General features: G+C 42.9%; 1 protein-coding gene across 1 annotated transcript; it reads left to right on the top strand.

Moving 5' to 3' along the window:
* The first annotated feature begins 223 nt into the window (after positions 1-223).
* LOC103301718 (melanoma-associated antigen B16-like) lies at positions 224-9,916 on the top strand. Its single transcript, XM_054715270.1, is given in 4 exon segments — positions 224-283; positions 5,691-6,366; positions 6,369-6,430; positions 9,869-9,916. Coding segments are annotated over 4 exon segments (846 nt in total).
* The last annotated feature ends 1,154 nt before the right edge of the window (positions 9,917-11,070 follow it).

Genomic DNA, 11,070 nt, shown 5'->3' with positions numbered 1-11,070 from the left:
CCCGTGAGGACCTAGGGCTAGGGGACGGCGTCCATTCTGTGTGGCAGCCATTTTGTGTGGGTGGCCAATCTGTGCGGGCTCATGTGCAGTGGGGGGAGATGGTGTGGGTGTTGAGTGTTGGAGTGAAGTGGGGGTTGGGTGTTGGGGCGAAGTGGGGGGGGTGGTAATGGTTTCAAAGCCCCAGTTATGAAAAGGCTGGTGAGTGAGGACCTAGGGCTAGGGAATGGCGACCATTCTGTGCGGCAGCCATTTTGTGCCAGCGGAGGTGCAGTGTGGGGAGATGGTGTGGGGTTGGGTGATGGGGTGAAGTGGGGGTGGGTGGTAATGGTTTCAGAGCCAAAGTCATCATGAAAAGGCCCGTGAGTGAGGACCTAGGGCTAGGGGACAACCCTCCCTCAGAGTGGCGGCCTTCCTGAGGCTGGGCCCTTCCCCCAGCCTTGAGGCCCCCAGCAGCGGGGCTGCAAGTGTCGCTGACGGATTTCAGCCTCCGAATCTGAGGGATGTGAGGCCTGGGCGGAGGTTGGCAGTGTCATGTCAGCAAAGGAAGGCGTCCCAGGCCCCGTGGAAATCCCGAGTGCACCACGGGGAATTCTCAGGGTTCCACCGATCCAGGACCGAGTGTGTGATGTGGTGTCTAGTCCCTTTTGTCAGCCCTGGTAGCCCTGTGCATAAGGTGTCTGTTCACTTCTAGTTTGGGGTTTCAGGGAGATGGGGCCTCCATTGGAAGATGGCACCTGAGGGAATAGAGTGCAGCGAGCATATGGCCATCCTGTACCCACCTGAGGACAGCATTCGGAGACTGAGGGGCTAACCAATACTTCCCCTGCTGTCAGCCTTGCATGGCCCAGGGACAGATGGCAGCCACCCCTACCTTGCTACCCTGGGTCCCAGAAGGTGAATTTGTTATGAATAGATTATTTGCAGAAGGAGACCTATGCCTTGGCAGGTGTCGGTGAGTTCTGTCTGAAGGGCAAACTCAGCACATGAACGGGTGGTCACAGGGGTCTCAGAGAACCCTTTGGAGAGCCCAAGCCGTGACAGTCAGATGAGACAACTAATCACTCTTCCATGGTGTTCACTGGGAAGTGAGGCCTTAGGGTAATGGGCAAAATCAGGACAAAAGGAGAAGTCCCAGGACATGCCAGGCTTCCAGGTGAAGAACCCATGATAAGACCATCTCACGTTTTGCTTCTCAGTGTCTCAATGAAAATAAGCCTTTTCTGGCAGGGTTTGCATCAGGTATCAGAAGCTATGGACTGAGGTTTGACCAGTAGCCAGAATAAAGACCTTGATCAAAGGCTGAGAAAACCACCCATCCAATAAGCCAGGAGCCAACATAACTCTGCTGAGCCTGCTTTTGCCCCTGGGAGGCCCTGAGGAGAGCTGTGAGACTGAGATATCACCTTACATCCTGTTCCTTGAACTATGGATGAACATGATTGCTCTGCAGAAGTCTTGTCTGATCTCAGGACCTATAATTAGTCATGGGAAGGACCCTAAGTGAGGCTGATGGGGACACCCACTCTAGAACAGAATGTTCTCAACAGAGCCCTGTCCTGCTGTCACACTTGGGAAACTTTGGATGTTACAGCCCCTTAATTCATCCTCAGAACTGTTTAGTGGGAGAGAGTGACATCAGGTTAGCAGAGGGGAGGAGTCTCAGATATTGTCAAGTTTCAAGGCGTAGACCTTGTTTGAGCAAAGAGCTGACCATCCACTTGTGAAGATTGGATCCTTTGGTATGTATCTACCCTGCCCCTGTAGTCAGCCCTGGGAGGTTTCAAACAAGTATGGCTAGTAATCTTTTTCTTTTTGTCTTTTTTGCAGTTTACAAATTTAATTAAGTTATACATATTTTCAATATCAAAATATTTTGTGTTTCCTGATCATAAAAAATGATACATGCTTGTATGAAAAAATTGAAACAGTACAGCTATGAATAACATTCTCAAAAATACCCCACCTCCACAGACAGCCAGAGTAAATATTTTGGTGTATATCCTTCCAGAATTTTCAATATGCATATACATTGTTTTTAAATATAATAAAAGAACGCCTATTGCAACATTTTTATTGAAGTATAATTCACATATGACATATATTTTTTAATTTTAGCAAAAATTTTGGAACCACCACTGTACATCAGTAAGCATATAATCCTATATAATAAAAGCATAGTATGCAAATTGTCCCCTCGACAAGAGTTCTTCCGGGAGTTCGACCAAGGGGCGTGTGGCCAGGGGAAGGAAGGGAGGCCCTTGCCAGAGTCCAGCAGCTTGTAGGTACCCTACCAGCGCACAAATTTTTGTGCCCTGGGCCTCTACTATTAAATTATAAGTTATCTGTATAGCAGAATACTTTGCAGCTACTAAGAGGAAGAGATAGATCTATACACATCGACAATAGAAGATGCCCACAGTACATTGTTAAGTGAGAAAAGCAAGTTTTAGACTAGTAAATGGCATTCCAAAGTTTAAGCATCTTGTCATTTTATCTCATTTTTTGGTTACTTATATTTGGATGAATGCAAAACTGTCAGGTCAACATATAGGAGGCTGAGAGTACTCATTCTTTGGGAAGTTTTTGTTCATACAGGAAACCACTTCCTGCAGACCAGCTCTGGTCCACCAGCACTCTCCAGTGAAATTACTGTTAGACTGGCCCTGGGGACCAGTTCCCACAGGACCTCATCCTCTAGTGAGCTCTCCCTGTAAACCACCTCAGGCCGGAGCTCTCTGGCAGAGTTTTTCAGCACCAATACCCTGCATGGAAACTGATAGACATGCAAATTCTGTCCTATCTGGTAGAAGCTGAAATAAATTTCCTTATTCCTTCAGTGGGAAAAAAATAGTTTGGGCCCTCCTTGCCTGTTCATTTCAACATTCTTTATTCTGTATACATTTGTGCTTCGTGACTTTTTTTTTGAACCAGTTAAATCATCAGCTTGTTTTCCTCATGAGTTAAATAAAGTCTCTAACTTGAGTTTACTTTTATATGTGTGTTAAGATTTTCTAGTTTTTCAAAAGTTTTTTTTTTATTTTAACAATGGTAAGAAAGTATGACCAGCTATTAGTTTCCTATTGCGGCTGTAATGAATTAACACAAACTTAGTGACTTACAAAAGCAGAAGTCCAAAATGAGTCTCACGGATCAAATCAAGATGTCTGCAGGACTAGTCCTTCTGGAGGCTACAGAAGAGATTCTGTTACTTCCAGCTTCCAAAGCCTGCAGGCATCCCCTGACTTGTGGCAGCATCATTATAATCTCAGCTTCTATCATCACATTCTTCTCATTTCTCACTCTGAATCCTCTAGCATCCTCCTTTCTTTATTATTTTTTTATTTATTTAAATTATAGTTTACATTCAATATTATTTTGTACTATAGGCTGGTGCATGGATTTGTGCACCGGTGGGGTCCCTCAGCCTGGCCTGCATCCTCTTGCAGTCTGGGACCCCTCAGGATGTAATAATGTGCGAAGCAGCAGGCAGCCAGGGAGGAGCCCGAGACTGGGCTGGGTGCTGCGCTTCTCCTGCTCACCACAGCCCTGCTGTGCCTGCCACTTGGTAGTGCTGCCTCAGAGGTGGGAGAGGCTTGTGCTGCTGCCGCTGCATTTGCCAGCCATGAGCCTGTCATCTGGCACCCATTGGTCAGCTGAGTGGTGTTCCCACTGTGGGAGCGCACTGACCACCAGGGGGCAGCTCCTGTGTTGAGCATCTGCCCCCTGGTGGTCAGTACACCTCATAGTGACCGGTCAAACGGTCCACCAGTTGCTTAGGGTTTTATATGTATAGATTTGTTTCAGGTGTATAGCATAGTGGTTAGATAATCATATACTTTAGAAAGTGTTCCCCCTGATAGTTCCAGTACTCAACTAGCACAGTACATAGTTATTACAATATTGACTATATTCCTTATGCTGTACTTTACATCCCCATGATAATTTTATAAATATATATGGCTAGTGTCTGTCTGACCAGTAGCTATGACATGCATTGACCTCCAGAGGGCAGAAGGTCAGTGTAGGAGCTGCCATGACACACACTGGCCATTTCAAAATAAATGGCACCACCGACCTGACTCAGACAAACCAACACTCAGCTTCCCCCATGTAGGACACCAACCCGGAGCGACACCCCACCAAATTGCAGCCAATGCTGCCAAGACCCAGTGGTGCAAAATGTGGCCCACAGCCCAGCCCAGCCTGGAAATGGTTGCTGTCAGTGTTGGGTAATGACATCACTTAGCAACACCTGGCTTCCTCTCCTGAGCAGCTAGCCTCCTTATAGTTTCTTCAACCCAGGAACATGACTTGCTTTATAGCCAGGTGCAAACATTTTCCAGTTCAACCAAATGTTTGTGAAGCCTGTGCCTCATCTCATTTGATATGATCCTCACAGAAGTCTTATAATAGGTAGATAGGAAACTCAGTAGAATCCTATTTTCTTTTCATTAGCAAGGCAATGGAGATTTAGGAAGTTTAGAAACTTGACCCGACTAAAAAGAAGTAAGAAATGGTGGAACTTGAAAATGACTTCAGGTTTTCTCACTGCACAAAATATAGTCAAACACTGCTACAGTTAAATATTTTACCCTTTGTTTTCCTTGTGTGGTCTACAATAATAATCTGCTTTGTGTTGATATTTACTGCTGTGTTGCTGAGAATTACCTGAAAGAGAAGTTGGGGTGCTTCACTGGGCTGGAAAAAGTTTAGCTAACTCAGAATGCAGGTCCAATTAAGCAAGCTTATTCTTTATATACAAAAGGCTAAGTTGACTCATGCATGCTTGATATGTATAAAGCTCTCACTGGCGCCAATCACACATGTGTGTTTTGATCTGGCATTGTTAATTGTGAATTTGGTTGACATTTCTATTATAGAGAAAGGGCAAATAACAATATTAAAATACTTCTTCTAATTAATTTCCTTTCAATGTGCATGAATCTGTGCACTGGGAGACTAGTCAATCTATACTTCTCAATCCCTTCACCTTTTTCACCCTGTCCCCAATACCCCTCCTTGCAGGCAACCATCAGTCTGTTTTCTCTATCTGTGAGTCTGTTTCTGCTGTTTGTTTGTGTGGATGGCTAGTAGTCTTAACACCTCATTTTACACACTGTATTCTTTCCCTGGAAGTTTTAGTCTGAAGGGGCCAGGTTGAGATCAGCTTTAGATAGAGTTAACAAGCAGTGCAGATTCCTTAGGGTGATACAGAGTAAGGACTGAAAGGAGATGTGACTTGGTCTTAGGGGGGCAGTATATATAGCATGAGGGAGATGATTAACAGACCCTAGGGAATGCCTCGGTAATGAACCTGAGTGAGGACTTGAAGGGACCACACTCCTCAGAACACAAATGGCTCTACAGAGCCCAGCCACACCTGCCTACTGTCATCCCTGAGAATCCTCAGTCTGGCTTGCTTTGTTGTACCCTGAGGAGCATTGAGTATTTGTCTTTCATGTCCCTGGGGGACACAGCATCCAGGAGGTCAGGTGATCTGTGAGACCCTGGAACACTGTTGTCTGGAGAGGACCATTGGAGGCGGCTTTTATCAGAGCCATCACAGTTGAGATTGGAAGCTGAGGCCACTCACATCTTCCTTCTTTCCCTTAGGGAGTGATTCTCCATTGTCTTCCTGTTCACACTCCTAATTACCACCACCCACAAGTATCTCATGGATTTTTCCTCAGAAGAATCCACAATGTTTACCTGATGAACTCCTTCAGGCCCACAGTGAGACCCAGGGCCTGGAGGTTGCACAGGAGTCTAAGGCTCTGGAGGAGGCCTGTCTCTCCTCCCATCCTGCAATGCCTGGCAATCTGAAGGAGGCTCCTGATGCTGGTATCCCCAGTACCTCTGAGAGTGCTCAGGGTTTCTTCTCCTCCTCAATTATCACCACAGTCTCCTCATCAAGCAAATATGGTGAGGGCTGCACTAGTGAAGAGGAGGAGGATAGTACCTTAGAGGCAGATCCAGACCCCAAGAATGTGCCCATAGATGCTCTAGATGAAAATGTGGCTTCATTGGTGAATTTCCTCCTGCTCAAGTATCAAATGAATGAGCTAATAACAAAGGCAGAGATGTTGAAGATTGTCAGCAAAGGTTATGAAGATCACTTCATTGAGATCTTCCTGAGAACTTCTATGCACATGGAGATAATCTTTGGCCTTGATCTGAAGGAAGTGGATCTCACCAACCACTGCTATGCCATCTTCATCAAAATGGGCCTCACCTATGTTGGGATGCTGCATGATAAAAAGGGTATGCCTAAAACTGGCATCCTGATTCTTATATTGGCTGTGATCTTCATGAAGGGCAACCGTTCCACTGAAGAGGAAATCTGGCAATTTCTGAAGGTGACGGGGGTATTTCTGGGAGAAAGCACCACATCTTTGGAGAGCCCAGGAAGCTCATCCTACCTAATAAAATAGTAATATGCTAATTGACCATAACTTCACTATGCCCACAGCCAATCAGGGGGCTTTGCAAATTAACCCAGCAAAGATGGCGGGGGAAAGGGGCAGCGCCCGCCACCAACGGGATCCAAGCCAAGATGGCGGACTGGAGCAGGTGGCTGTGGGTTAGCACCCACAGCCACCTGACCAGGTCCCTGATAGGGGCAGGTGGCATGGGTTAGTGCCCGCAGCCGCCTGACCAGGTCCCCAATGGGGCATCACGGACCGGGGCAGGTGGTGTGGGTTAGCGCTGGCAGCCGCCTGCCCAGGTCCCTGATCACAGATCACGGACTTGGGCAGGCGGCATGGGTTAGCACCTGTAGCCACCTGCCCAGGTCCGTGATGGGGGATTGGAGTCAGCCACCGCCAGTGGTGGCTGACTCGAAGCCCCTATCAGGGATCACAGACCAGGGCAAGCGGCGTGATCACAGATCACCGACAGGGGCAGGCAGCGTGGGTTAGTGCCTGCAGCCGCCTGACCAGGTCCCCGATCACGGACCGGGGCAGGCGGCATGGGTTAGCACCCGCAGCCGCCTGACCAGGTCCCCTATAGGGACTTGGATTCTAGCATAACAAAAAGAATATTCAGCAAAAGCAGGAGACAAGGTTTCATAAGTTCTCCCCCAGGTCACCACTGTTCTCTTATATATTTTAATTATTCCAGACTTTGCCTGATGGGATTTGATTTGAATTATGCCTGATAGAGATTACATGGCATGAATTGTAGGCTCATTCTTTCTTTTTGTGGTTGCCTGACTGAGAAAGGCCTTGGAATGAGAGAAGGCACTTTTATTTTCTTTTTTCATTCTTTAGAGGCTGAGGAATTACAGTTATATGAAGAAGTTAGTGAGAGAATGAAAGTCTCATGCTGTATTTTTCTGTAATTTTTATCATATGGACTATCAAAAACTTGTTGGGATCCTTTTCAAGAGGTGTTACAAAAATTATTTTGGAATTAACATTCAAGAGTAAAAGGAGAGAAGTGAGTGGTGGGTAAAGGAAAGAACTTTGTCCTAGAAACCATATAGAAGCCACATAAACCTTCAGATTCTTACTCATTGTGCTTTGGAGGTATTAAAGGATAATTTTTTAAAAAGGTAAAATCATGGCTCATAATCTGTATAGATAAAAGGCTAAGTGACCAACATTTGTCCATCTGTCTGACCAACTGGTACATATGATGCACATTGGAAATTTAAAAATAAACTTTGACTCGCACACGTGCCTTACATATAAAGCTCTCGCTGGTGTTAATTTGAATGTTGCATTTGGTGGGAAAGTTCTTTTCAGAGGGGATTTTTGTGTCGCCATGCTATATGATTGGCCATAGTACAAACGAATTTAAAGTACTGTAGTGTTTGGGGATGTTTCAGACAGTTGTCTCTTAAAACAAATATGAGATCAGAGGATTCTGCTTATAGTGAATGGTTAGTAAAACTTGGAGATGGCAAACTTGATAGCAGTTTTCATTTAGGAATGGATATTATTGAAATTCCTCATGAAATGATTTGTAATGGATCTATTATTGAAGCCACCTTTGGAAATAGTATATCTATAGATAATATTAAAATATATATCTAAACTTGCAATTCTTTGTCCAAAAAATGAACACGTTCAAAAATTAAATGAAGAAATTTTGGATATACTTGATGGAGATTTTCACACCTATTTGAGTAATGATTCCATTGACTCAACAGATGATGCTGAAAAGGAAAATTTTCCCATTGAATTTCTTAATAGTATTACTCCTTCAGGAATGCCGTGTCATAAATTAAAATTGAAAGTCGGTGCAATCATCATACTATTGAGAAATCTTAATATTAAATGGGGTCTTTGTAATGGTACCAGATTTATTATCAAAAGATTGCGACCTAACGTTATCAAAGCTGAAATATTAACAGGATCTGCAGAGGGAGAGGTTGTTCTGATTCCAAGAATTGATTTGTCCCCATCTGACACTGGCTTCCCATTTAAATTAATTCGACAACAGTTTCCCATGATGCCAGCATTTGTGATGACTATTAATAAATCACAAGGACAAACTCTAGACAGAGTAGGAATATTCCTACCTGAACCCGTTTTCACACATGGTCAATTGTATGTTGCTTTCTCTGGAGTTCGAAGAGGATATGACATTAAAGTTAAAGTTGTAAATACTTTATCTCAAGGGAAATTAGTCAAGCACTCTGAAAGTGTTTTCACTCTTAATGTGGTATACACGGAGATATTAGAATAAGTTTAATCACTTTATCAGTCATTATTTGCATCAATGTTGTTTTTATATTATTAGTTTGTTATTGTTGGTACATCATTTTGTTGTTTATTTATTAATAAAATTATGTATTATTTTCATATACATTGTACTCATTTCCTTTTATCTCTCACACTTTTCATTATAGAGAAAGGGCAAATAGCAATATTAAAATATTTCATCTAATTAATTCCCTTTCAATGTGCACGAATTTTGTGCACCGTTCTACTAGTATATATATGAAGTCCCTTTCATATTTCTTGTAATACTGGATTAGTAGCAATGAACTCCTTCAGCTTTTTCTGGTCTGGGAAACTCTTTATTTCTCCTTTGGTTGAAAAGATAGCCTTTCTGGGTAGACTAGCCTTGGCTGTAGGTGTTTTCCTTTTATAACTTTGAGCATTTCTTGCCAATTTCTTCTGGCTTGTAAAGTTTTTATTGAGAAATGAGCTGACACACTTATGAGAGTTTCCATATACTAACTGCTTTTCTCTTGCTGATTTCAAGATTCTTTGTTTTAAACCTTTGGCATTTTAACTATAATGTATCTTATTTGGGCTTCTGGTTCACCTTGTTTGGGACTCTCCACACTTCCTGGATGTCTATTTCCTTTGCTGTGCTAAGTATGTTTTAATCTTTATTTCTTCAAATAGATTTTCAATCCCTTGTTCTCTCTCTTCTTCTGGCACCCCTATGATGTAAATGACTGTACACTTGTTATGGTCTCAGAGTTTCCTTAAACTTTTTAAATCTTTTTTTTAATCTTTTATTTTCTTTTTGCTTTTCTTTGGGTGTTTTTCACTACCTTGTCATCCAATTTGCTGATTCAGTCCTCTGGTTCATCCAATACGCTGTTGTTTCCTTCTAGTAAATTTTTCATTTCAGTTATTGCATTCTAAATTTCTGATTGGTTCTCTTCTTATGTTTACTATCTCTTTGTTGAAGTTCTAACTGAGTTTATCTATTTATCCCTTAAGTTCATTGAGCCTCCTTATAACCAGTTTTCGAAGTCTACATATGGTACATTGTTTGTCTTTATTTCACTTAGTTGTTTTTATGGAATTTTGTCCAATTTTTTCATTTGGGACATGTTTCTTTATTTCCTCATTTTGGCTGAATCCCTATGTATACCAGTCTTTTTTATTTTTTTTTCAAATTACAGTTGAATTCCAATATTACACTAGTTTCAGATGTACAACATAGTGAATAGACATTTATATAATTTGTGAAGTAATCACCCTGATAAGTGTAGTCCTCATCTGACACCATATATAGCACCTGGCTGTGCTTGGGGCTCTTAGTTGAAGCTATGTTTGAGGCCAGAACTGGCTGCCACTTACACCAAGCTTAGAGCCATCTGTTGGGACACAATGTAAGTTGAGATCTGTCACTGCTAGAGACTGTCTCAGAACTATTCTGAAGTTAATAAAAACCTACACCCCATTTTCCCTCCTGTAGGAAGCATGCCTCTGATTTATCTTCATAGGAAAGAAACAGTAGGTTGCCAGGCCATTACTGGATTTCCCCAGAGCAAATAGAATGTGGGGGTGGGGAAAGAAGTTATGAACGGTACACATGGCTGATAGCACAGGTCCTAGGAAGATTTCCCCAGATAAAGGGAGGTAGAGGCAAGTAGAAAAGGCCCAAGTCCTTTTTTAAATAGTCCATTGAGAGAATGCTGAGGTACTAGAGAGGGGCAGCTCCTGAACCAGGGACAAAAGACATTGCTTTGGTGGTTTTTAACATTCTGTGGTGTAAACTTTTAGTGTGTTGTGCATGCCTGTATAAGAGTGTTGATGTTTTGTGTCTCTTTGTTGTTTGTGTTATGGGGTCAAACCCTGGAGTCAAAAATAAGACCACCGGAGGCTGCTGACTGATTAAAAAAAGCAGGCAAGGATTTATTGAACTGGCCAGGTCGGCCGCGAGGGCACCACATGCAGGTGGCCACCCTCATGACCGTGCCGTTTCAGGTGTAGGCAGTCCTTTTAAAGGTCTAAACCACAAAAATTTTCCTTTGTTCTAAATTCTGGGAACAGCCCGCAGCGGGGGTCCCAGCCACATCCTGCTGGACGTTGGAATGAAGAAGCAGAACTATTACTAATCTGAGAAATGTTAAGTATTTAATTTGCCACCTAAAATCTGAGGTTTCTAAGAGTTAAAAGTTCAAACTAAATCAGGAGAAATTATATGATTGTGATAATAGAATGCATGAAGTATGGAAATTCATTTTTGAGGAAAATAATTCTTGTGTTTTCTCTGGAAAATTAGTAGTTCAAAATATAGTCATTATGTATCTGTGTGTCTGTGTACTATGTGTGGTAAAATTTCAACCTAGGATATAATATTTTATTGGCCTGGAAAAAA

This window comes from Eptesicus fuscus, chromosome 1 (genome assembly GCF_027574615.1).
Source record: "Eptesicus fuscus isolate TK198812 chromosome 1, DD_ASM_mEF_20220401, whole genome shotgun sequence".
Classification (NCBI taxonomy): domain Eukaryota; kingdom Metazoa; phylum Chordata; class Mammalia; order Chiroptera; family Vespertilionidae; genus Eptesicus; species Eptesicus fuscus.
Note: the sequence above shows the minus strand (reverse complement) of the source record. Positions and strands in the feature narration are given on the sequence as shown.